This window comes from Stegostoma tigrinum, chromosome 22, assembly GCF_030684315.1.
Source record: "Stegostoma tigrinum isolate sSteTig4 chromosome 22, sSteTig4.hap1, whole genome shotgun sequence".
Classification (NCBI taxonomy): domain Eukaryota; kingdom Metazoa; phylum Chordata; class Chondrichthyes; order Orectolobiformes; family Stegostomatidae; genus Stegostoma; species Stegostoma tigrinum.
Window position 1 is genome coordinate 7,895,805 of NC_081375.1, and position 27,724 is coordinate 7,923,528.

General features: G+C 40.7%; 2 protein-coding genes across 7 annotated transcripts in view; both read left to right on the forward strand.

Moving 5' to 3' along the window:
- Positions 1–3,954, forward strand: part of ern1 (endoplasmic reticulum to nucleus signaling 1) — a 97,389-nt gene extending 93,435 nt beyond the window's left edge. Inside the window, exon 22 of the mRNA XM_048554912.2 lies at positions 263–3,954. Within this exon, the coding sequence (XP_048410869.1) occupies positions 263–484 (222 nt within the window). The 3' untranslated portion in view covers positions 485–3,954. The remainder of the gene's footprint in view (positions 1–262) is intronic.
- On the forward strand, positions 1,164–27,387 carry samd9l (sterile alpha motif domain containing 9 like). 6 transcript variants are annotated; one of them, XM_048554908.2, is made up of 3 exons: positions 1,164–1,249; positions 14,292–14,354; positions 21,611–27,387. In XM_048554908.2, the coding sequence occupies exons 2-3, from the start codon at positions 14,351–14,353 to the stop codon at positions 26,281–26,283; spliced, it is 4,677 nt and encodes a 1,558-aa protein (XP_048410865.1). In that variant the 5' UTR covers positions 1,164–1,249; positions 14,292–14,350; the 3' UTR covers positions 26,284–27,387. The 6 variants fall into 6 exon arrangements, with proteins under 6 accessions (XP_048410865.1, XP_048410867.1, XP_048410863.1 ...); XM_048554906.2 differs by lacking the exon at positions 1,164–1,249 and adding an exon at positions 1,699–1,807; XM_048554909.2 differs by lacking the exon at positions 1,164–1,249 and adding an exon at positions 7,602–7,708.
- The last annotated feature ends 337 nt before the right edge of the window (positions 27,388–27,724 follow it).

Here is a 27,724-nt window from a genome sequence, read left to right on the forward strand (position 1 = left end):
TGCATTCACATTTCACCATGCTGGGGTTTGAACTCAGGTCCTCAAAACATTAACCTAGGGTTTTTATTTGCTGTCAGTGACATTACCACTGCAGCGCTATTTTCACCAGTATGCATCGGGAGGAGCTTTGGTTTGTGTTCATGGTTTGCAGAGCTGGAATGGGTGGCTTAACACTTAGAAATTAGGCTGATGATGGTAGGCAAAATAAGAATGTATGACTGTACATCTAGCATTTACATATCTTGCATTTTGTTTTTTTCAGAAACATCACTATAGGGAACTGCCAGAGGAAGTGCAAGAAACTTTGGGCTCAGTCCCAGATGAGTTTGTTTATTATTTTACTTTCCGTTTCCCTCATCTGTTAATCCATACATATTATGCCATGCAAATCTGCAGCCAGGAGAGACTGTTTCATCCTTACTACTACCAGGAGGCTGCAGAACCAAACCAGTTAGCCCTTTCGGTAACTGACAGCTTTATATAATCTAAAGGCAAAACATTTAAAGCCAAATTGTTTATTTTTAAAATACATTCCAGCCAGAGGCCTTTTTAGCACACAAGTACTAAAATATTGTGTTTTGGTGACAGACGTTTACTGGGTGAAGAAGTTACCAAACTACTACTAAGTGCCTTTATGAAAACTGCACATGGCCTGCAGGATGTTCCGAGGCAAGGTCGTTCTCCAGTTTAAGGACCTGCAGTCTGACTGCCACTGCTACATTTTTAATGCAAGGTCCCCTTGCAGGAAATTGTTCCTTTTCTCACTTCTTAAAAAAGAAACTGATTCTCCTTCTGCACTATCATGGACTGCTACATGTTTCACTATTTCATGTGTCAGGGATCAGTGTTGAAGGATAATGACCATGTTGTAACTCTGAAATTCAGAGGAAGGCATTCATTCACAAGTGCTGATTAAGCTTTGGATTGTGCAAGGCCTTTTGTTTGAGTTTGGCTAGGTCATGCCAAGACCGTTTGATTCATGGTATGAATACTGGAGCACTTACAATACCAATCTATGGAATAGATTGCCCATTACAACAGGACAAACTATTCAGTTCTGTCAAGAGTGCGATGGGTCGCTGTGTCCCTTGGTCCGATGGCGCTGACACAATAATGGGGCAAAATGCAATGGATTCTGGTCCGAAAGCAAGGAAGGTGCAGTGATTGACGCTTAACCAGTGGGAGAGTGGTTAACCATACAAAGCAAAATCCCTTTTGAAAGCTACGCTTTTGGATTCCAAAGAGCAAGGTTTTATATTGGGACACTTCCGGTATTTGTAACTTGATGTCACTGTTCTGTGTTTGCAATATTTTGGTTTTTCCCTTGGAAGTCCAAATACTGAGTAGCAGTTATCAGGTTTTAGCATTACAGAATAATCACTCAAATTTGCAGAATTTCACCCCCAAACTAACTGAAAACAGCTTGTACAGCCCGCTGATTTATTTAGTTAGGACGTCATCTACTGAAGCTTGATTAGCTGAATTACTGTTATTGCCCATTACCATATAGAGCAGATGAATTTTGTGCTCTCTTGTTGGGGAAATAATGAGATGAGTATAGAGACAATGTTTTAATCTGCATTGCATTCCTGCCCACCTCCCAGTGAGAAATCATTTGTCTTCACAGATGAAACTTGTGTGACGTTAAATTATGTCACCTCATTCATATTTTCCGATTTTATCCCTACTAACCCCCAACTCTCCTCCAGATCAAGTGACTTTATTGGACGTCCTTCAATACCATCGATCTGGGTGCTGAGTACAGGATAAGAGCCCAGCCAAGTGTTCTACACTTGGTAATGCTGGGGTAAGTACTTGAGCTCTGTTTAATGTGGTTTCCCAACAGCAAGACCATGATTGCAGACTCCCATAGGTTTGTAGCACTTGCTACAACAACCCTGATGTGGCATGAAATGTTGCATTTAGTTTAGTCAATTTACCAAAAAAAGTGTATTTGTGGCAAAAGCTCAGTATTTGGTACTTGCAAGGAAAATCATTATCTCACGAAACAGTGCAGCCCACGTTAATTGTCAGAATTTTTTTTAATGTACTGATAATTAAAATGCAGTAACTTATTTATTTATTGGGGGGATTTGCCTTTATATATGGGAGTGATAGTTTTGACTTTTCTAAGTTTAATGTACATTTGAGATTGATTTTATGTTTCTTCATCCATCTTCAGTTTGAGGTGGTTTGTATATATCTGGTGGGATCAGGTGGCTTGTCTTTTGAAGAATGTTAACTTTGTGTTGCTTTTGAAAGAAGAGTGGGAAAAGTTAACTTCAGTGTCTTCACTTACAAAAAAAAAAGTTGAATTGTGATTATATGTGTTCCTTCTTATTTTGACATTTGCACTAAAAGATTTGATCTGCCGTCCAGGTTACTCAGAAGCTGGTTTAAGTAATTGATGTAATTCCATAATTAACATGTTTAGTTCTATGATTATACTGTGTATCTTGTTCATGAATGATAATTTTTTTTACTTCTTTTAAGAGGTATGATTTTAAAATCCAAAGTGCACTTCTTGAAATCTATTTCACTTGTTAAAAATTAAGTCCCAAAGACATTGCTGCACTTTTCCATGTGTTATTCCAAGCCTAATTTCAATTCTGATCAGTTGCAGTACTCTCACCAACATTGTCAGTTCCAGTCATTAACCACAGTGAATTATTTTAAGGATGCGTAACATTTCAAGGCTGACATTTATAGTGAAGGGTGTCAGACAATTTGGTAAATGGAGTTGAGGCACAGTGCAGCCAAGATCTAATTGAATGGCAGAATATGGCTGAGAGGGAAGAACAGTCTTGTCCTATTACTATGATAGACAAAGGGAGCGAGCTAACTCATTCCAGGCCCTCTGTCCAAAAGTAGCTTGCAACCCAATGCCCACCCATAGTGGCACAGCGCCAGTGCAGCACATTTGCTAAATTCACTTCTGTGCGCAATACATCATTTTCTACTTGGATTCTAGTTAATTCCATTTTTAACTGCAGGTATATGATTTGAAACAGAATATTTTTTGATCATTAGATCTCAAATGCTAACACATTTTACATGATTTTGTATTCTTGACTCCTGTGGAGGAGTCTGTTATTTACAAGTATCCTAATGGGGGTAAGATGCCCATTAGTGGTTCATGTTCTAACTTTTTCCTCTCACACAAATGATAATTTTGTTCAATCTAAGAGTTTTTATTACATTGTCTGAATTAGCTGTGATTGCAACAGAAATTAACGAGGATTCGGAGTGCCCTAATGATATCACCTAGAATGGTGACGAAACGTCTGAGAACTAACCTTCCAGCTCAGCAAGCAAACTCACATCCAGATAACACCTGTGTTGAAGTACAAGTTTTGCTGGATATTTTTTACAGAATAATTTAATCTTGGCCTGTCTGTAGGTACGATGATTGATTGTTGTTTGTTGAAAATTTTGTTTAGGTCTGACAAGTAATGAATCTGTTCAAAAAGACACTTAAACTGCAGAAAGAGAATAATGAGGTTCAGGTAGCACCCTAAACAATAGGTTTGTTTACTGCCAGAGCTTAAAATATTGCCAATAACCTGATAAATCAGTCTAGCTAATTCTCTGGTGCATTCAACACACTGCAATGTTGCCAATGATGTACAAAACCTCTATAGAGACTGCCTCCTTCTGCGGAAACTGTGAATCGTGTACCTACAGTGATAAAGTACATGTGTAATCCTGGGCAAAAGAAAAGTCTGTAAAGATATAACATGACTTTAAATGCATTTTGAAAAGCATTATTGATCTGGGATCTGTGCAAGGAATAAGATCTGCAAGACAGTGCTCTTTTTGAGACTTGTTTATGCAGTACAAATTTTGAGTTTGGATGGTTGCAATGTTAAATGGTAAAACATGCTTTAACATACTGGGAATGTAATTTTTTATTGATAACCCTCTGGGTTAAAGCAATAAAATATTTTAAAAATATGTATGCATGTGGCCTTTAAGTTTTGACGCTTCTTATTGAGCTCTTTGACAAATTAATTTTTTCGAAGATACTGATCCTCCAGCTGAGACACTTTGAGAATCTGTTAACTACGAGGATTCAACACAGTTTAAACTTTAGTTCAGTCCATTTTCTGTGGGGTTTTCACACCAAGTATTGATTATATAAAGTGGGATAGGCCATATCTGTAGAGTACTTGATTGTATAAAGATGGTATTATCCTCTAGATGTTATGGAGGCACCTTGAAAAGATGATCCAAGCACTCGTGATTCACCTTACTCGGAAAGATTAGGGAAGTTGGGTTTAAATTCGTTGTAAGGTGGAAGTTTACAGTTTGACTGAAGCTTCCAGCTTATGAAAATGTAAATGGGAACTTTGTTCTCGACGGTCAAAATGCCTAAGGAGACGAGCTCAAAAATAAGGGCCACTGAAGCTGGGAGAGTAATGATTTTAATGAGCAAGATCTTTGATTCTTGCGGAGTATTTACTGGTTTCAGATATGAAAAAGAACTCTGATCGGAAAGTGGATTAAAAGAGTGCATGGACGAGGCTGTGATCTCTTACCCATTTTGTTTTTCTATCTGCACTGAAAGTATTCTTGAATGAATTGAGATGGAGTGGATGGTACAAATGTAGGAGAGACAGCTATCAATAATTTGGAGATGTGGTGTGATGGCCTTTTGGTATTCTCATTAGACCATTAATCCAGAGATAAAGTTCTGGGCACCTTGGTTTCAATTCTGCCAAAGCAGATTTTGGAATTGAATTCAATAAAGAAAATCAGGAATTAAAGCATGAAACCAATGCTGATTGGTGGGGAAAAACCCATCTGATTCACTAATGTCCTTTAGGGAAAGAAACTGTTGTCATTACTTAGACTGGCCTACTCAGTGACACACACACCCCATGTATAAGTAAAAGCAAAAGTCACTGCCAATGGTACCATCATGAATACTTGCTAAAATTACTTGATACAGTCATAAAAGAAAGTTATAGATACATGGGCTTATGTTCAAAGCAAAGATGTGCTACTCTGACAGAAAAAAGGCAATTCCACTATGTGATATAACTATAAATGGAACCCAGTTAGAACAGGTGAATCAATTCAACTTTTTCGGAAACTACATTCACCAGACTGACGGTGGTGGGGAGATCTCATAGAAATCTATAAAATTCTAATAGAACATAGACAGGGCAAATGTTCTCAATGACCAGGAAGTCCTAAGCCAGAGATCACAGTCTTAGGATATACCATATGAGCCTGTGAAATTGTCTGCCATAGAAAATGGCCAAGGCTAAATTATTGGATATTTTCAAGAAGTTAGAACGGGGAACTGAATAGGATGATCAGCCATGATCATACTGAATGATGGAGAAGGCTGAATGGCCTACTGCTGTTCTTATTGTCTATGTTTTGTTCTTTGAAGGCACAACATTTGATGTTAAAAACTGTAATGATAGAAGACACAAGCACTTCAAAAATATTTAATAAGCAAGGGGCAGAAGTCAGGTTTGAGTGGAATATAAAGTCAATCACTATCATTAAAGATAAAATATGAGGAAAACAAATGGAGATAAAAGACAGGCTCCCTGGACTTGATGGGTCTCACCCTAAGATGTTAAAGAAAGGATGACACAAATAATCTGCAGAGGGATATAGACTAAGTAAGTATGTGGGCAAAGCCTTGGCAGGGGAATATAATGTGGGGAAATGTGAGGTTCTGCACTTTGCAGGAAGAATGAAGGAACTGGATGTTATTGAATTGGAGAGACAGTCAGAGATGTCACCAGGTGAATGTCCACCCTTAAGTTTGCAAGGCAGGTAGATAAAGTGGTAAAGAAGACATATGGGACACTTGCCTTTATTGGTCAAGGTGTAGAGTTTAAAAACAGGGATGTTTTCTGGATCTGTATTGAACATTAGTTAGGCCTCAGCTAGAATAAAATGTGCAGTTATGAAATGCATCTCCATAGGGAGGATCTGATTGGAGAGGCTGCAGAGGAGATTTACCAACATCTTGCCTGGGCTGGAGATTTTCAGTCATGAAGAAAGATTGGATAGACTGTGGCTGTTTTCCTTGAAGCAGAGGAGACTGAGGGGAAACGTGATTGAGATGTATAAAATCAATTTTAAGATCGGAGGAATTTGTCCTCTGAGGGTTGTGGAACAGTAGAATTATTTACCACAGAGGGCTGTTGAGTCTGGCCATTAAGTATATTCAAGCTTGGGATAGGTTTTTAATTAGTAAGTGACTTGAGGGTTATGAGGAAAAGGCAGGAGAGTGAGTTTGAGGATTGTAAGATCAGTCAAACGTACTACTTCTTTGAAATGGATGGACAAGTCAAAATTATATTTACAAAATTAGGCCAACGTTCTAAGAAACATCAGTGTAAATCTTGACATAAGAATATGCATACTGAAACATGTCCTACACAGTAACAAATTATGAATGTAAAGCTTGGCGCATTCAGAAAGCTAAAGAAAATCGGCTTTTAAATGTGGTGCAGAAGCAAAATTGTGAAGGTAAGCCATGTGGAACCAAAAACTACTAACTAGGAGCACTAAATAAGACTGGATTAGCCATAGAGTAGAATAGCTACAGTGCAGAGAGAGGTAATTTAGCCCATCAAGACTGCACTGGGCCCTCCAAACAGCATCCAACCCAGACCCCTCTTCCTATTACCCCACATTTACTGTGGCTAATTTAACTGGACACCACGGGGCAATTTTTTTGTTTAAAGTATAGCCAGTCCACTACGTGCAAATCTTTTGACTGTAGGAGGAAACCAGAGCGCCCAGCAGAAACCCACGCTGACACGGGGAGAGCGCGCAAACTCCACACAGTCAGCCAAGGCTGGAATCAAACCCGGGTCCCCAGCAGTGCTAACCACTGAGTCATCGTGCACAAGGGCACCAGTGCTGCCCTAACCAAGACAACACAAATTTGTATCAAAAGAAGGTGTGGAATTCGTTAAACATTATCCACGCAGAAACATTACAATGGAACGACAAATAGAAATGTAATGAGTGGCCAACGGTGAAGGAAGCAGTAAGACAACAAAACCTGGCTTAACCAGAACTGGTGTCAGTAGCAGCTGTTGTGGTTGGAAAGTGTGGCAGACTGTGGTTACCCATGACACTCAGCCAAAATTGGATCTCCCCAACAATGTTCATTGCAAAGGCTTACAAATAGATTTGAGGAATATTAGATGTGATTTTTGGGGAAAAGGGTACAGGATGGGTCGATGTGTCTGTTTTGTAGAAGGGATAAAGTGAAAAGGGAACTGAATTAATGCTAGTGTAGCTGCTCGTTAATCCGAAGATCTTTCAGTTTAGTCCAAGCATTTTTATAGCTCGCAGCTCGGTAAAGTATACAGACCTCTGACTTTAAATGGGCGATAAGCAAACCTAAAAGCACACAATAAATACAAGATATTTAATGCTGATTGCTGTTTGAGTTGGGAAGTGCTCACACTGAATGTCATTCACTAATGCTTGTGTCAGCCTTAGGCAAATATATACCTACAGGGCAGCAGAGATAATCATCCCACATATTTTCATGCAAATGCCTCAACATTTGAAGCAGGTAATATTTTGCTTAGTTCTTGAATATTTTGAAATTGGAATAAACTGTTGAGCGATGAAATTGGGGCACACTTCTGAAATCAGTACAAACCTAGTACTGTCCTCCCAGAAGGGCTCTGAAGACTGGATGTTGATAGAGATCGGCAGGGTAGGTGATGTTATTGAGAGTTGTGACTAAAAGATGAACAAATGGAGTTCAAGTGTCGAACAGCCATAAGTTGAATGATGGGAAAGCTTCGCGATTTTTGGATCTTTGGATGAGCAAGCATTTATTATCTAAACCATGTTGCTGTGGGTCTGGAGTCACATTTAGGCTAGACTCGGGGACAGCAGATTTCCTTCCTGAACGGACTTTAATGAAACTTTTTTCTTTGAGTGCAGTGGTTATCACTGTGAGTGCACTGTTTTGAACAGAGTTTTATCATTGTTTTGTGCAGAGTCTGATTTCGTATTGCTGGTTCATGGAAATGGGTTGCTGATGGATATATTAGGCACGTTTTTAACACATGCCCTGGCAATGTGGGATGTTTGTGAAAAATTCCATTGTTTCAAGGTTTTCTCTCAACTTGCTGTAAATTGCATCTCAAGTTTTAGCATCTGCGAGTTTTTCCATTTTACTGTATGTAATAGTAGGAGATTGGATGGGAGCACATTTCACAGCTATCCCTGAGCTGCGGAAGCCCACTGATTCTGATTATATGTCATTTTTAAGATCAGTGTTACACGGAAATTTTCAGTGAACAAATTTCTCATAAGCATATAATTGGATATTACATGATAAACTTGCTAATCGTAAGCACTACTAATCAGAGAGGGTATCACAGCTACAGAAGCTTCCATTGTCGAGGAAGATCTGCCTACCGAGTCAGTATGGGTGGAAATTAGGAACAGCAAGGGAGTAGTCACCTCGTTAGGGGTTTACTACAGGCCCCCCAATAGCAGCAGGGAGATTGAAGAAAGCATAGGCCGACAGATTTTGGAAAAGTGCGGACGTAGTAGGGTTGTTGTAATGGGTGACTTTAACTTTCCTAATATTGATTGGAACCTCCTTCGAGCAGAAGATTTGAATGGAGCTGTTTTTGTAAGGTGCGTTCAGGAGGGTTTCCTAACGCAGTACGTTGACAGGCCGACGAGGGGAGAGGCCATTCTAGACTTGGTGCTCGCAAACGAGCCGGGGCAGGTATCAGATCTTGTGGTGGGAGAGCATTTTGGTGATAGTGACCATAACTGCCTCACATTCTACATAGCTATGGAGAAGGAGAGGATTAGGCAAAATGGGAGGATGTTTAATTGGGGAAGAGGAAACTATGATGCGATTAGACATGAGTTAGGAAGCATGGACTGGGAGCAATTGTTCCATGGTAAGGGAACTATAGATGTGTGGAGACTGTTTAACGAACAGTTGTTGCGAGTGATGAGTAAATATGTCCCTCTGAGACAGGCAAGAAGGGGTAAGATAAAGGAACCTTGGATGACGAGAGCGGTGGAGCTTCTTGTGAAAAAAAAGAAGGTAGCTTACATAAGGTGGAGGAAGCTAGGGTCAAGTTCAGCTAGAGAGGATTACACGCAGGCAAGGAAGGAGCTCAAAAATGGTCTGAGGAGAGACAGGAGGGGGCACGAGAAAGGCTTGGCAGAACGAATTAGGGAAAACACAGGCGTTTTACACATGTGAGGAATAAGAGAATGGTCAAAGAAAGAGTAGGGCCGATCAGGGATAGCATAGGGAACTTGTGTGTGGAGTCTGAGGAGGTAGGGGAAGCCCTAAATGAGTTTTTTGCTTCTGTCTTTACGAAAGAAACAAACTTTGTAGTGAATGAAACCTTTGAAGAGCAGGTGTGCATGCTGGAATGGATAGAGATAGAGGAAGCTGAGGTGCTGAAAATTTTGTCAAACATTAAGATCGACAAGTCGCCAGGCCCGGACCAGATTTGTCCTCGGCTGCTTTGGGAAGCAAGAAATGCAATTGCTTCGCCACTTGCGAAGATTTTTTGCATCCTCGCTCTCCACTGGAGTCGTACCTGAGGACTGGAGAGAGGCAAATGTAATTCCTCTCTTCAAGAAAGGAAATAGGGAAATTCCCGGCAATTACAGACCAGTAAGTCTCACGTCTGTCATCTGCAAGGTGTTAGAAAGGATTCTGAGGGATAGGATTTATGACCATCTAGAAGAGCATGGCTTGATCAAATGCAGTCAACACGGCTTTGTGAGGGGCAGGTCATGCCTCACAAACCTTATCGAGCTCTTTGAGGATGTGACTAGAAAAGTTGATGAGGGTCAAGCTGTGGATGTGGTGTCTATGGACTTCAGCAAGGCATTTGATAAGGTTCCCCATGGTAGGTTCATTCAGAAGGTCAGGAGGAATGGGATACAGGGGAACTTAGCTGTCTGGATACAGAATTGGCTGGCCAACAGAAGACAGCGAGTGGTAGTAGAAGGAAAATATTCTGCCTGGAAGTCACTGGTGAGTGGTGTTCCACAGGGCTCTGTCCTTGGGCCTCTACTGTTTGTAATTTTTATTAATGACTTGGATGAGGGGATTGAAGGATGGGTCAGCAAGTTTGCAGATGACACAAAGGTCGGAGGTGTCGTTGACAGTATAGAGGGCTGTTGTAGGCTGCAGCGGGATATTGACAGGATGCAGAGATGGGCTGAGAAGTGGCAGATGGAGTTCAACCTGGATAAATGCAAGGTGATGCATTTTGCAAGGTCGAATTTGAAAGCTGAGTACAGGATTAAGGATAGGATTCTTGGCAGTGTGGAGGAACAGAGGGATCTTGGTGTGCAGATACATAGATCCCTTAAAATGGCCACCCAAGTGGACAGGGTTGTAAAGAAAGCATATGGTGTTTTGGCTTTCATTAACAGGGGGATTGAGTTTAAGAGTCATGAGATCTTGTTGCAGCTCTATAAAACTTTGGTTAGACCGCACTTGGAATACTGCATCCAGTTCTGGTCGCCCTGTTATAGGAAAGATGTGGATGCTTTGGAGAGAGTTCAGAGGAGGTTTACCAGGATGCTGCCTGGACTGGAGGGCTTATCTTATGAAGAGAGGTTGACTGAGCTTGGTCTCTTTTCATTGGAGAAAAGGAGGAGGAGAGGGGACCTAATTGAGGTATACAAGATAATGAGAGGCATAGATAGAGTTGATAGCCAGAGACGATTTCCCAGGGCAGAAATGGCTGGACGAGGGGTCGTAGTTTTAAGCTGGTTGGAGGAAAGTATAGAGGGGATGTCAGAGGCGGGTTCTTTACGCAGAGAGTTGTGAGAGCATGGAATGCGTTGCCAGCAGCAGTTGTGGAAGCAAGGTCATTGGGGTCATTTAAGAGACTGCTGGACATGCATATGGTCACAGAAATTTGAGGGTGCATACATGGGGATCAATGGTCGGCACAACGTTGTGGGCTGAAGGGCCTGTTCTGTGCTGTACTGTTCTATGTTCTATGTTCTATGTTCTATAAACCGCCTCCTCTGGCAATGAATCTGATTAGTGTGTAATTTATCAGATTTTGTTTGCAGGGCGGAGTTTTCTTCAGTGAAATGTGATTCACTTAATATTACGTAATATCCCAGGGCGTTTCTGTAGTTTCGCAACTCCTTGTTTCAATTCTATTTGACCAGAAAGTGAAACTGGTTTTTCCCATCTCTACACGTACTGATTGTTATTTGAACTTTCTGTAAAATAGTATTGACAAATCACTCATCAAGTAACATTTTTGGGTAAGTTCTGATGACCTTGCCTCTAAGGGTTTTCAGGTTTTGTTGAACCCTCAAGTTTTAGTTTCTGGAGCCACAGACTTCATTATTTTTTCACTTGGAGGTGTGAGAAAATGAGCTGATCTTCAATTTATTATGTCATTGATAATTTATACTTCTTGTACTAATTTTTTTAGCAATCAAATTGTTTTAGCTAATTAGTTGGAGTTGAGAGAGTGGCGGAGAGGGGAGGTGGTGTACAAAGAAAGAGGCAGGATTTGGGAGGGTCGTCGATAGGCCTGTAGATTAATCATGAGATGGGTTAGTGAACAGATATAAAACAGTTGGAGGAGGAGGAGTTCAAATGTTGAAAGGAATACAACAATGGACAAGGGAGGGAGATGGAGCAGGGCAGCAAGAGATGGAGTGACGGGCCCTATTTATTTTTCATTCTTTGATTACAGACTAAAATGGGAGAATGATTGATTATTTTAAAATCTAAGGATTGTTGAAAGGATTTCTGCACTTTTTGTTTTAAAAGAAGCAAAATACCCAGATTCATTGTAAGTGCTGCTTGTGCAGCTGTTTTTGGGGTAAGTTTCTACAGAGCAGCGGGACCCAGGCTATGTACAAAGGGAGGTTTGGCCAGAAACAAGTACATGATTAGTCTGTGGAGTGATCAGTTTCAATGACAAAACCGATAAATTTCTGATTGTTCAGCCTCCTGGAAGTGTGTTTGTGTGAGAGAGAGAACAAATGTTTGGGGATGTAACCATCAGACCACTGGAAAGGAAGGAGTTGTTCTTGGTCTGCAGTATAAACTTCAAGTCTGAAGAAAGGTAGTTTATTTCCACTTATCAGTTGTTATGAACTGTGGCTGTTAATTAGTAACTCAGATACAGTGTGAACTAATTGGTCTGCACCTCCTACAAGCAAGTAAAATTACCTAGAGGAGGAAGGCTAAGTCCTGACAAGCCAAAAGGATCAGCTCAGCAAACCCTCTGGACAGGGACCATCAAACTGTCTTCCGAGTCATACAGCATGGAAACAGGGCCTTAGCTCCAACCGGTCCATGCTGACTATAATCCCACACTCAGCTACTTCCAGCTGCCTGTGCTTTGCCCATAGATGAGGGATGGATTGGATATAAACAGCCAAGATGCAGATAATGTCACGGGATAGAAAATGGGATTTGGAATTGGGAGAGAAATTAAAATGGAAGGCAACTGTGAAAGGCATGTGACATCCAAAGAAGGAAAGGAAGGCTGATACAGAGAGCTGTTATCTGTCCTTTTAAAACTAACTCCTTATTACAAAAATAAGAACATTTTAGTTCCTGAGCAAATCATCAGGGAAACTGGTGATTTAACAGTTTTGTTTCAATTTATAAATGTTTGCTTGTCTAGCTCTTGAGTATTGGTGAGGAAAGGGATGTTGAAGTTTCACTTTACACTCATCAGGACAGAATTGCAAGAATGCCACATGTTAAAGGAAATTATCATTTATACTGAATGAGAAGGTGGTGCTGACTGGTTAGTAAGTGGACTCTGGTGGAGGAATTGACATGGAGATTGTGCCAGGGAACAGTTAACTGCCAACATTTTGTTTAAATTTAAACCAGGAAGTTGACTCTGATTAGTCAAGCCATTGCCATAAGCAATATACCAGGGAATTGCTATCTCTGGGTTGTCATTCATTTGAAAAGATACAATGCATGGAAACGAGGCCCTATGTGGATAAAAATGTGGCTTTTAACATCCATAATGGAGCCACATTGCAAAGCCAACTTCTTCAATTGCATTGGATGTCTTTCTTGGCACAGTCAGAGTTGTTTAACAAATATTGTCCAATTGGAAGAACATGTCTAATGTTGAACGCAATATTCTATGTTTTCCAACCATAGCCTGTTTTGGCTATAGTCAGTATTCTACCTGTTCAAACAGCTGAAGGGATGTGATGTTTGGTTTCTGCTGGTACAGTCTATATATCTGGCATCATCCCAGCACTGAAATTCATGTACCATGTTCCATGTTTGTGTGGTCTTTTTGGCTTGAATGGCAACATCCTGTTATTGGAGAACTGTGCTCATTTTTCTACTGTAGAGTAGTGGAGATTCTCCAGATACTGGAGAATCTGCTATAACAAGGTGTTAGAGCTGGATGAACCAAGGGTCTAGACCTGAAACATCAGCTTTCCTGCTCCTCTGATGCCGCTTGGCCCGCTGTGTTCATCCAGCTCTACACCTTGTTATATCGATTTCACCTTTCAGTCAGATTTTGAGACCTTCCACTTGTAGGGTAGTCTGAAATAGATGGGGCACCTTTTTCGGGCCAAAGGTGATGGCCTTGTCCCCATTCTGAAAACTGAACCTACAATCAGTGATCTGTGGTACAAATGTGTATAATTGCGTGTTATAATGGTGTTACAATGATATACAGTGTGAAGTGATCTAATCAGGGCAGTTATTCCACAGGGTAGTTTTGGTATGCCCTATTTTTTTCATCGAGCTTTTATGGTGAACCCACACTCTGGGTCAAAATCCTGGAACTCCCTCCTTCACATTACCGTGGATCTAGCTGTAGCAAGTGGACAGCAGCATTCAAGAAAGCAGCTTGCCACCACCTTCTCAACAACAGTCAGTGACTGACAGTAAATGCTGGCCATATCCCATCAGCAAACAAATTATCTAACCAAACTTCTCAAACAATATAAATTGTTGTTTATTTTGAGACTGGGTATTCTTGTGGCTCTGTCCTGATTGGTTCAAGATGAAAAGATTCAACAGTATAATATAATAAAGTGTGAAGCTGGATGAACACAGCAGGCCAAGCAGCATCTCAGGAGCCTGCTGTGAGAGCCTCCTGAGATGCTGCTTGGCCTGCTGTGTTCATCCAGCTCCACACTTTATTATCTTGGATTCTCCAGCATCTGCAGTTCCCATTATCACAAGATTCAACAGTATGTTTCTTTTACAGCAATACAGGTATTTGCTCATGTAATATCAATAAGTTGATTCATTAATGGAGTTTCTTTTTCAGAGAAACTGAACTGAGATAGGCGATTGCCACTGGCTCAGATTAAAATCTCAAGAACTGTAATGGGTAGGTGTCACAGTAACTAAATATGTTTTAGAGTGAATTCCTTGATGTAATTCAGCCTGTCAGAACTATTATCTGTCTGTAAATCTCGCAATAGATTGCCGTAAGTGATTGTTTCATCATGTGTCTGAGAATTGTGTGCTGTATTGAGAAAATTAACTTGTGGGATTTATTTTAATAATAAAAGGTGCCTTTGTAATTATGGAGCTGAGGAGGCTGGGATCTCCAGAATCTGCATCATTTCACTGTCTTATTATTTCACAGGGCTTGGATATTGCTAGCTGGGCCAACACTTAACCATTCCTGGTTGCCCTTGAGAGAGTAGTGGTGAGCTGCTTTCTTCAACCGCTGTATCCCATGTGCTGTTTAGGGAGGGAATTCCAAGACTTTTCCTCAGTAACAATGAAGGAACAGTGGTCTATTCCAAATCAGGATAGTGTGTGTCTTGGAGGGAAACTTGCAGGGGGTGATATTTCCACATATCTGCTGCCCACGTCCTTCTCAATGGTGTAGGTCAGACCTAAGCTTGCAAATGGTTTAGGAACTGCTAAGCAGCAAAGTAATTATTCCATTCAAGCAATATCAGCCTTAATTAAGGGCTATTCATGTTAATTGGTCAACTCAAATAAATCGTATTAAAGCAGTTTTGTATCTATCAGTACATGCAAACTGAAACAGAAACTGAATTTACAGCTGCTCTGTGGGGAACGTAGCCAATTAGTACAAAGCTGTAATAGTTATACTTAAGCAGCCATTGTAACAGGCAATTATACACCTTTGTACCATAGATCACTGATTGCAGGCTCAGTTTTCAAAGGAGCCATGATGATTTGTTACAGTCCAACTTGTAGATGGTACGCACTGCTGCCACAGACCAAACGTCATGGAAGGAGTGAGTACCTAAGCTGTGGACCAGTTGCTAATCAGGTTCTCGATGGTGTTAAGCTTCTTCAGTGGCACTGTTATAACTGCACTCGTCCAGGAAAATGGAGTATACTCCAGTGCGCTCCTGACTGTAGATAGCAGACATGTTTTAAGGAGATGTTACTCGGCGCAGAATTCTGTACGTAGCCTAAGGGTTTATTCCGCTAGTTTAGTTTAGTCTCTAGTCAATGGTAGTGTTTAGGATAATGATAGTGGGGGTTTCAGAATGCAAGTGCCATTGAATATCAATGGGCAGATATCTGGATTCAGTTTTGTTAGAGATACATAAATTGTTTGGCACTTGTCAGTCCAAGCCTTAGTGTTGTCCAGGTTTTGAGGCACACGATCATTGACTGCTTCAGTATGTGAGGAGTTGTTAGACTGAACATTGTGTAACCATCATCAAGTATCACCACTTATGGACTTCATCAACTTAACAGGCTGCATCCAAGGGGGATATCTTGAAGATCTGATGTCCTGGTCTGTGATGATTTGGCCAACAATCACAATCATTTTCCTGTGTGTTAGGTATAACTCCAATCAGAAGTTAGTGTAGTGGTGTTAGCACTGGACTATTAATCCAGAGACCCTGGTCATCTTCCTGCGGCAGGTGGTGGAATTTCAATTCAATTTGTTGAAAAAATATTGGAATAAAGAATTTAATGAAGAGCATCAAACCATTGCCAATTGTTGGAAAAACTGATCTGGTTGACTCATGTTCTTTAGGGAAAGAAGTCTGCTGCCTTCATCTTGTCTGGTCTACACCTGATGTGGATGACTCGTGACTGTCCTCTAGGTAATTAAGGGCGCACTGACGATATTGCTGTTAATGCTGGCCCATCCAACAGTACTCACAGCCCATGAATGAATAGAAAGAAACAACAGTGGAAGTGTTTTCTCCCGATTTCCCATTGACCTTAGCTTTCGTTCAAGTTCTTTGATGCTCTGTTCAATTTCTTTTAGCGTATTTTCATATGGCTTTTCTTCCCGGGGTGGTGAAAATAATCCCAGTCTAATTACCAGCCCATTCAACCATGTCCTCAACACTGCTTCCATGACCAACAAGTCCTTGTTAGGGACTGGAACCCGGAGATTCTGGTTCAGAGGTAGTGAAGTTACCATTGCACCACAGGAGCTCCATACCTCATTTGGTCAAATGCTGTTTAAAGATGGATATTGTCAGCTTGCCTCTGGGATGTAGCTTTCGGTGCACGTTTGAACCAAACTAGTGTAGACTTTTCACTTCAAACTTAATGCTCCTGACTTAAATTACACAGTACAGTGAGGGGATTATTCTTGAACATTACAAATGCTGAACTTTCATGATGGTCATATGATTAAATTTATCTTTTATCTGAAAGTGACACAGGAATTCCTTGTGGCTTGGAGGCTGAGATATGTCCATGTGTTCTGGTTGCCATGGACAGAGAACGCGCCCACTGGCAATTTATCCCGAATTGAATTGAATAGAATAATTTATTGTCACTTGTATTCGATGTGTAAAAATACAGTGTAAAGTGTATGCACAACGAAGGCACACATGGTGCCACTCACATTAACATTGAATAAGACAAGGGAAGGAAAAGTAACTTGAGAGTCCAACGTTCCTGTCCACTGCTGCTGTCCCGCTTTTGGGCTTTCCAGCCCACGCCATGCCGCTGCCAGCGTCCCGCTTGCCTCGCTGGCCCACTGTCTATCTGCTGCCATCGTACCAGCTCATGCTTGATCCACCAACGCTGCAGGACACAATCTGCGCATTCAGCTCCTGCCACATTGTTCCCGGTTGTGACCCAGGCTCCTTAGGTAGGTAGTTAAAAAGGGGTGGAAATGTTAGCGTATAGGTTCACTCCAGAGGGAGATGGAAGAGGGGAGGGACAAAAATGGAAGGACAAAGAAAGAGAGGGAGAGAGAATTGGCGAGTGGAGTGGAGCTTCAAATGGAGCGACTTACTCTGCTGCTGTTTTGCTGGTGTTCGGCCACATTATGAATGTGTAACAATAAACAGAAGCAGTAACAGCAAAGAAAGTTTGCAATTATTTTAAAATGATTGGCAAATCTGTAATTGTGTTTGAGAACAGTTGAAAAAGGATTCCTAAAATCAGTTTTGTATTATGGAAAGGGATCAATTTTAAATTTTGGATAAGAAATGCTGCTTCATGTGATCTGGTGACCTTTGAGCTAGACGCTCTGCCAGCCGGAAGGCAGTTGAAATATGTTTCACCCAGACACAGTGAGGAAAAGAAATAACTGGAAAGAGACACTCGGTGAGATGAGTGGGGGATCTGGGCTCCTCAGTGATTGACAAGCTTGTGGTAGCTATTTGTTCCAACAATTATAGACCAAACCAGACTCTCTCAAAATATTATTAAGAAGGAAGCCTCGACCATAATTTTTCTTATTTTAAAGGTCAGTGTCAGATGCTGTATTGCAGATGCAATTCGATCGGTTGAATTACTTAAGACCATAAGACATAGGAGCAGAAATTAGGTTATTTGGCCCGTCGAGTCTACTCTACCTTTCAGTCATAGCTGATACGTTCCTCAGCCCCATTCTCCCGCTTTCTCTCCGTAACCCTTGATCCCCTTGATAATCCTCAGTCTACCTCTGTCTTAAATGTACTCAATGACCTGGTCTCTACAGCCTTCTGTGGCAGTGAATTCCATGGATTCACCACTCTCTGGCTGAAAAAGCTTCTCCTTCTCTCTGTTCTAAAAGGCCTTCCCTTTACTTTAAGGCTGTGGTTTCAGGTTCTGGTGTCTCCTACCAATGGAAGCATCTTCCCAACATCAATTCTGTCCAGGCCATTCAGTATTCTGTAAGTTTCAATTAGATCGCCCTTCATCCATCTAAACTCCAATGAGTATAGTCCCAGAGTCTTCAAACGTTCCTCATAAGTTAAGCTTTTCATTCCTGGGACCATTCTCGTGAATCTACTCTGAACCCGCTCCAGGGCCAGTACAACCTTCCTGAGATATGGGGCGCAAAACTGTGCACACAATACTCCGAATGTGGCCTGACCAGATCCTTATACAGCCTCAGTAGTACATCCCTGCTTTTATATTCAAGTTTTCAACATTGCATTTGCCTTCCTAACTACTGATTCAACCTGCAAGTTTACCTTAAGGGAATCCTGGACTAGAATTTCCAAGTCTCTGCACTTTAGATTTCTGATTTTTTTTCCCCCATTTAGGAAATAATCCATGCTTTTATTCTTGGTGTTAAGCAAAATAGAATTTATTCAAACATTATAGTTAAAATACAACAAAAGAAACTAAAACTTGGCATACCTTAATTCTATTGGAAAACACAACTGAATAATAGATATAGTAACAATTACTAATTAACTGTTCCACTATAGTAGCAACCTAGAAACACACCCCATGGCAAAAAGGCAAATTCAGAAAACAGATTTTGTCTCACATGCAATCGAGTAGTCCAGGAAGAGAGGCCTAGGTTTTTGCCTGTAATTGAAAGAAGGAAAAATAGTTTTCAGTTCTTCAAGACCCCAATAGCAAGTGCTGAAAGCTAACAAAACATCCTGGCTCTGAGAGCTTGACCACACCCATTCAGGCTGCTTTTATTGTTTTAACCTTTTTTTAAAAAAAACCAAGGCCTCACAAGTTGTTTATCTTCTCATAGACTGCTCATCACTGTTCCCCAATCTCTTTTTCAAAGAATTCGGCACAAAACACACATCTGAAAGCCCAGCATTGTCACACAACTCTGAATGCCCAGAATTAGCTGTATCATGTGGAAGTAAAGGTTCAGGTAAGATCATAATATCGTACAATATAGGAACAGGAGTAGGCCATTTTGCCTCACAATCCTACTCCACCATTCAATAGAATCACGGCTGATCTGATATTCCTCTCATCCACTTTCTTGCCTTTTCCCTATAACTTTTGATAGCGAGTTTTGAGAAGATTTGTAGCTCAGGTTGAGGTTCTGGATGAGAGCTTGCACGCTGAGCTAGAAGGTTAGTTTTCAGACGTTTCGTCACCATTCTAGGTAACATCATCAGTGAGCCTCCGACGAAGCGCTGGGGTTATGTCCCGCTTTCTATTTATAGAAATCTATAAACTCTCATCCATAACTCTTGATTCCCTAACTGATCAAGAATCTATCTTAACCTTAAACATACACAAGGGCTCTACACCCAAAGCTCTCTGTTTCAAGGATTCCAAATACTCTCAGCCCTCTCAGAAGAAATTCCTCCTCCTCTCAGTCTTAAATTGGTGCCCCTTAATTCCGAGACTGTGTCCTATGTTCCTAAGCGCTCTCGTGAGGGGAAACTCCTCTTAGCATTTACCCCGTCAAGCCTTTGAGTCCTGTATATCTCAATGAGATCACCCTCATTTTTCTGAACTCCACTGAGTAGAGCCCCAACCTGTTTAACCTTTGCTCATAACATAATCCCTCTACACTGGGGATCATTCTAGTGAACCTTCTCTGAACTGCCTCCAATAAAATGGTATCTTTCCTTAAACCAAGGGATTAAAAGCTGCTCATAGTTCTCCAGATGTGGTCTCATTAGCACCTTGCCCAGTTGCATAAGACTTCCCTACTTATATACTCTAACCCCCTTGAAATAAGGGCCAACATATATTTGTTTCCTAAGCTTTCCCGATTCCCTGTTGTATCTGCATGCTAGCTTTGTACTTCATACACGAACCCCCAAGTTGCTTTATGTTGCAGTTTTCTGCACCTTCTCTCCATTTAAATGATACTTTGTTCTCCCTTCCAAAATGAACTTCACATTTTCCAATATTATACTCCATTTGTCAGCTTTTTGCCCACTTATCAATATCTCTCCGTAAATTGTGTTCCTCTCTCAACTTGTAAATTTAGCTCCAGTATATTCAAAGTTTCATGATTGAGAAAAAATTTGAGAAGATTCTGAAAAATGTGTGCCATTATAGCAGAAGATTGCACAAGAGCTAATTTTATTAATTTCTTGAAGGAATGAGACTGAAATTCTGCTTCAAACCTGTGGCTAAAACTGGTGTCTTTCTAGTGGAATGGACTGTCCCGAAAATTGGTGATATAGTCTCTCTGGTATCTGCTATTCCATCTACAGCACTGAAAATGATTTGCCTGTTAACTTACATTGTTACTTGAAAACTTCAAGTCAAAGTTTTAAGAAGTGAAATCTTTTCAGGAGACTTCTTCATTGGGGGTGGGTGTCATTCAGCAAACATTGATTCTATAAGTCTTGGTTTCTTAATTCTCATGGAATTTGTAGCTCTGAATAAATGCCACTTGATATTACTGTCAACAATACCTGTCCGAGTGTTCCTACTAATTCAGAGGAAACTGATGCTGCAATTGACTGGATTAAATTTTTCCAGCTTTTGGTGGGCAAGACATGTCTGGATGGTTTTCCCACATGAAAGGCCAGTGCTGCAGTCAGACTGGAACTGCCTGATGAGAGAGTGGCACATTCTGTAGCACGGGTTTTCATCATTATTACCGCTAGAACATTGGCAGCACCAACAGCCTTTGTAAAATTTGGTGACTTTAGCAGTTTTCGTAATATTATGTGGATATTTTATGGTGTGCTATGAACAATTCAACCGAACATTCCTCAAAGCCTGTCCACCATCTACAGGGCACAAGTCAAGAGCGCATACTGCACTTTTGTGGATGAGTGCAGTTATAATAGCACCACTGAAGAAGTTTAACATCATCACGAACCGAGCCTGCTTGATCTTTTTTTTTTCCTCATTCGTTCATGGGATGAGGGTGTCGCTGGCCAAGCAGCATTTACTGCCCATCCTTAATTGCCCAGAGGGCAGTTAAGAGTCAACCACGTCAGCCACTGGTCCACAGCTTAGGTATTCACTCCCTCCATGACTTATGAACTCTGGCAGTGGCACATACCATCTACAAGTTGGACTGTAACAAATCATCATGGCTCCTTTGAAAACTGAGCCTACAATCAGTGATCTATGGTACAAAGGTGTATAATTGCCTGTTACAATGGCTGCTTAAATATAGCTATTACAGCTTTGCACCGATTGGCTACACTCCCATAACCAGCTGTAAATTCAGTTTCTGTTTCAGGTTGTATACGGTTGTTTGAGCAGAAAACACTAACAGATACAAAAACTGCCTTCATCCTATTTATTTGTGTTGACCAATTAACATGACTAGCCCATAATTAAGATGGATCTTGCTTGAATAGAATAATTACTTTGTTGCTTAGCAGTTCCTAAACCTTTTGCAAGCAGTTAGACTTTTGCAAAATATAATGTCAGGCAGTTTGATGCATTAAACTCCGGAAGTGTGCTATTGATACTTTAACTCAAACCGGTTTTTGTTTCACTGCTTTGCAGAAGACCTAAAGCAGCTACGAATGGAAGACTGGGATGAAGACCAGGTGCGGACCTGGTTACATCATATTCGAGTGAAAGAAGAACACATACAGACATTGTATAAGGAACAGGTCACTGGTGCAGTGCTGCAAGTGATGAGCAAACAGGACCTTAGAGATCTTCATGTGAAGGAAGGTCAGATACAACTGATTGTGAACAAAAGGAATGAACTATTGAATAGTCAGAATTTACAATTGGCCGAGTGCAGCACAAGTGAAGTGAACGATTGCAAAAAGACTTCTCCAATGCAAGGTAGTCCAGATGGCACTCCCAGTCAGACATCACAGACAAAGCCTCTGGCAAACAAAGGGAAATTGAAAAACCAAGGTCAACCTACTGCTTTAATATCGGACCCAGCAAGTAGTTCTACTGAGTCTCATCTTAACACCACGCTTGAGAAGGCGAATGGAAATAGTCCTCCGACTCAATGCAAACCTCGTCCATTTGACAAGGAAGATATCAATTTTAAATACGTAAAAAACAATGTCCTTCCACCAGAAACTGGGGTCATTAATTTAATTTGTCCCTGTCATGAATATAAATCTCTTGCTATCGCTGTTACATTGGACAGACAACGGCTCCAAGCCAAATTTGCCAAGGAAGTTATCAGATTTGCTTCTGGATGCATGAATGTTCGAAGTAATGGTACAATTCATTTTGGGGTTGAGAATGGCAATGATCATTCTGGATATACACATGGTGAAATAATAGGTATCCCTGTCAAAGATCCTAGCATCTATGTTGATGCATTGGATTACATAGAGAAATGCTTCAAACTACACGCTGAGGATGCAAGACGTTGCATTCGGCCCCCCAAACTTGTGGAAGTGATTAGCAAAACTGGAAGTGAAGGGAAGTTTGTCATTGAGGTTGATGTAAACTCATCTATAAAGATTGTGAGAAACAAAATTTACAGAGTTTGTCTTCCAAATTTTAATGAAAAGAAAAATAAAGTAGAATATGAGAAAAAGACCATCTACAGAAGAAAGGGAGCAAAAACTGAAACTATTGATGAGGAAAGTCAGGATGAATTTGTCTCAGGGATGCAAGAAAGAGACAAACAAAGAGAAATAGCAGAAACCACAGAGCAACCAAGCAACATCCCTGAGGATTTAGGAAGGAAGCTGTCAGTTCTTCTGACTGGTGGTAAGAAATACTTGGATAATAGTCAGCGGTATGTGCTTGTTATAAACAAATGTAAACCAGAAGATTTACAGAAATTAAATTTCTTGCTGCACATGAATATCTTTTGTGTGTTTGACTTCGATCCTGATTCGAAAACCAATGGCTTTTTTGAGCACTACCTAAATCATCACCCAGCCAGCGTTCACTTCTTACAAGATTACAAATGTGAAGATCGAGAAAGTGTGAGTGACTTGAAGAAACGCTTATGTTTATTTGATCAGACCAGTTGGATATTCTGTAACGGGTGCAATCATTATGATGGTGACGAGAGGCCGTGTGACGTGAATACGTGGGTGATAAGCAAAAAGAAACACTTGAAGAGAACAGCCTCACTGATCTGCAATGAAATTCTGCCAAATGGTTCCTTTGTCGTACTTTTCCTCCTTTTGTCACCAGTAGAACAACCTCTGGTGGACACCTTCCATGAATTTTATGCAGAAATGAATGGCAGAAATGACATCATTTGTGTTTCAGAGAGCGATGACAACTATCAGAAGTGGGCAAATCTTGCACAGCCTTCCTGCAGCATTGAAACCATTGACAAGATGAGCATTGTTGGGATGAAACTTAACCATGTAAATGACACGATCCAAACCATGCTGCCAATATTAATTGACAGTGCCAGATACTTACCAGTGTCATCAAGGGGCCTGTGTTTACTCAAACCTACAGATGAAGAAAGAATGTTTACACTGGAAATACTGAGTGTCAATCAGTGTGAAGAGTATAAAATAGATGTTCAGGATCAGACAGAAATAACCAAAATTGAGAGAGATTTTTATCGTGGTGGTAAAATCAGCTGGCTGAATTTAATGCTGGCAGAGCGTGGATATTGTGAAGCAGTGATACAGCGGAATGCCTACAAGGAAGTTGTTAACATTATAGATGGAATGCTAAAGGGTTCGTCAGGGAAGCAGTTAGTGACCACAGTACATGTATTTCACCACCCTGGCAGTGGTGGGAGCACTGTGGCGCGACAGGTTTTGTGGAATTTCCGAAAGCAGCTGCGATGTGCGACTGTTAAACTATCATGTGCTGTTGGGAAAATCTGTGAACATGCAATCCAGCTACTGGAGTATGAAGAAAATGATCTGACTCAGTGCTTGCCTGTACTGCTGCTGCTTGAAGATGCTGATGAAGATTACTTTGATGAAATTAAGCATGAATTAATACCTGCAATTGGCAGCAAGATGGTGAATATTGTGAGGCCTCTCCTCATACTTCTGAACTGTCGGAGATCTAATAATGCTGAAAAACTCTGCAAAAACATCCCGCTGGAAGCAGTAGCTGTTACTCACAAATTAACAGAGGAAGAGAGAATGTTGTTTTCTAACAAACGTAAGAAACTTGAGGAACATTTTGAACCAGAGTTTATACTAACATTTGTTCTAATGAGTGAAGAGTTTTCAGAAGAATACATCCAAGATTTTGTGAAACATTTATTGGAAGGTATTGATCACTCTTCTCCTGTTACTCAATTGATAAAGTATGTTGCTTTACTGAACCACTACGTGGAGAATTCAAACATTTCACTCTCTCATTGTGAAGCATTTTTGAACCTTGGTATTCAAATAGATCACATACGCCTGCAAAGCTTTCAAACCTCCTTGAATGATCAGGCACGGTTTTTATTCATACACTTCAGAGACTGCACTAGTGAGATTAAGTCGATCCGAATCGTTCACCCACTTGTTGCCAAGGAGATACTAAATCAGATCTCAGATCAGCCTCGGAGTCAAATTGCGATGGACTTTCTTAAGGAAAAGGCATTTTTTGAGAATCGGTTTGCTCGTGATGAATTCATTAAATTTGTTCGAGACTTGTTCATACGACGTCACAAAAGAAGCAAAGGTGACAGCGTGGATACTGTTTTTTCCCCTCTGATTGAAGATATTTGCAATGAGCAGCAAGCTCCAGAAAAGGCAGTAGAAGTTCTGACAGCAGCTTATGAATGCTTCGGCAAAGATCCATTTTTTGCGCAGCAGCTAGCTCGACTGCATTACAAGGACCTAAATTTTGCTGATGCCATAAAGTGGGCAGAAGATGCAAAATATCGCTTGCCAACCAATTCTTATATTTTAGACACTGAAGGACAGGTATACAGAAAAAAACTGAACATTCTGTTTGATCTAACACATTTGCGAACTGAGGTGGTTACTCCTGACAAACTCTCAGAAGCAATAAGTATAGCTCTAAAGGCGATTGACTGTTTCAGGGCTGCTCAGAAGGCAGCACAGTCTGAACTTGATTCTATGAATAATTCTGGTTTCTTTGGTGAAGTAGAGGTTGGATGTCATTTATTGCAACTTCTTTCACTGCTGGATATCTTTGAGAAGGATGAAGATGGCAGTTACACAAAACTGACTGAGTATCTTCTGGGTAAAGACGTTCCAGAAGTAATTAAAGAACCTTGGAAAAACTTCCACGGGAAATTGAAAGGCCTGCAGAAGGGGATAAATGAGGCACTTGAATGGATATCTGAAGATTCGAGTTATTTTCAAACTGACAAATGTGAAGACGACGACGGTGGAACCAGCAGCACAGAGGACCATGCACACAATCCTAGGAAATGGTTGAGAAAGAAAGCAAAAATCTATGCACGTTATTTCTGTTTTACACAACAAGAGGAACAAAACTTAAAACAGAGTACAAATTCTCACTTGTTCCCTCTGGTAAGGCGTCTGCAAATTTCCGGGAATGGTGGTGGAAACATTACATCAATTTTTTCAATGTTGTCTGACCAAAAAGTTGATAGAGTTGCAGAAAAGCTAGAGAAAATAATCTCCATGTATCCTGAACATCATCAGAAAGAGAAACTAGATCTGGTTGATCTTGTCAACTTCACACTTAGTCATATTGCACTTGCCTGTGTGGCACCAAGGTCTTCAAAGCTGCTAACATTCAGCCAGCTGAGGGAACTTAGTCAGCAGTTTCCAAAATGTAAATACAATTCAAGTGCTTGTTTCTTACTTACTTTATTGTATTGGCCAGATGAAGCTTATGACCAGGAACCCGATGAAGCTAAAGGTCGAATCTTTGATACAGCTCTTGAAAAACTGAGAAAGCTCTACAACGTCAAAATGAAGAATTTGCCTTCCAGGAAGAAACAGATTTATACACACTTCTTCTTGGGAAATGGGCATGGATTTGACAAAATTGTTCATAAGAGTTTGCTTGAGAAACTAATTCCTAGTGGCCTAAATGAACGAAGATGGAAGTGGCTCACTGGAGATGTGTGGAAGAACCCCAAAGTCACCCAAAAGTTGAAGCGGGTTAAAGGCTGGACAGAAAATGGAACAATATTTGTAAGGGGTTACTGCAAGCACCACAAAATCAGAATCTTTCCATTGCATTTCCCATCAATGCCCCATGGCAATGAGAACATAACCTTTTATCTTGGGTTCACGTATGGGGGGCTTTTTGCTTATGACATCCAAGGGGAACGTTAAACCTAACAATATACAGCTCTCTTGATCATCTGTTGTTCACTGGGTTGTTTTCGGTCAACACCGTTGTTTCATGCTGTTGCTTTGGATTTTGACTATCGCCTGCTAAAGACATTTTCAAAGAAATACGAGGCACCAATCTATGTTGAACCTGCAGCCTCCTCCCATTCCCACCATCAGAATTGTTATTGCCCCAGGACTGACACTTGCCCACACTTTGAAAATGCTGACACTGCACTAATGCGTGCGATTTAAATACTAGTACCACTTAAATGCCAAGTTTGCATATTTGTTTCTTTGTATGAAACGTGCGCCTTACTAGCGAGGCCAGCATTTCTTGCCCATTCCTTAATTGCCCAGGAGACTATTAAGTGTCAGCCACACTGCTGTGGATCTGGAGTTACACGTGGGCCTGGCCAAGTAAGGATGGATGATTTCCTTTCCTAAAGGGCATTAGTGAATCAGAAGGGTTTTTATGATAACCAACAGTGGTTACATAGTCACCATTAGGCTAACTCTTCATTCCAGTTTTTCATTGAATTCAAACCTCACCAGCTACCATGGTGATTTGAATCCATTTTCCCCAGAGCATTAAACTGAGGTTGTGGTGACAATGCCACTATGTCATGCCCTACCCTTTCACATGTAAAATTAGGGAGCATTCTGCTGGGCAGCGATGGTGTCGTGGGGATTTAAGAGTATTACACATTATACAGATCCTTCATTCTAACTTACCTGTGAAGCTAAAGGTCACCAGGAAAAGGTACATTTAATCCATATGAAGCCTGTTGAGTTTGGTGATTTGGACATGTCAGGCTGCTGAAACTCACTGTGATGTGGTGGTCTGTGCAGTAGCTGGAGGAGTTAGCATTTATTCAAAGGTTTTGGGAAGGGCATTATATGAAGTCGAACGGGGAGAACCAGATAAACTGATGAGATGATGTCACTGGTTGGATGATTTCTGTACTAAATTGAAAAAATTCGAAAGAAACAAAGATGTCAAGAACTCTGCATATCACTGTATCTTTCTTTTTGTAACGAGATTTTGACAATTAAGCAACGAAATAACAGCAACAAACTTTTTTCTCAATAAAAGTGCAGAGCAAAGAGTCTTTTGTTTTAATTTTTGTTAAATATTCTAGATATAGTGTTCACGGGAATATCTACAATTAACACCACAGTTACTGTTTGGTTCATTAAACACTATTGTATTTTAACAGAAAATACTTTGAAGTTGATATGACATCAGATTAATGTGTGAGAGAACTGAAAGAACAGGAGTAGGCCATTCAGCCTCTAGAAACTGCTCCACCGTCAATAAGATCACGTTTCATCTGGTTGTAGTCTCAATTCCACTTTCTTGTAACAAATCAAGAGAGCTACTGATGCTGCAAATCAGGAACAAAAACAAAGTTGCTGGAAAAGCTCAGCAGGTCTGGCAGTG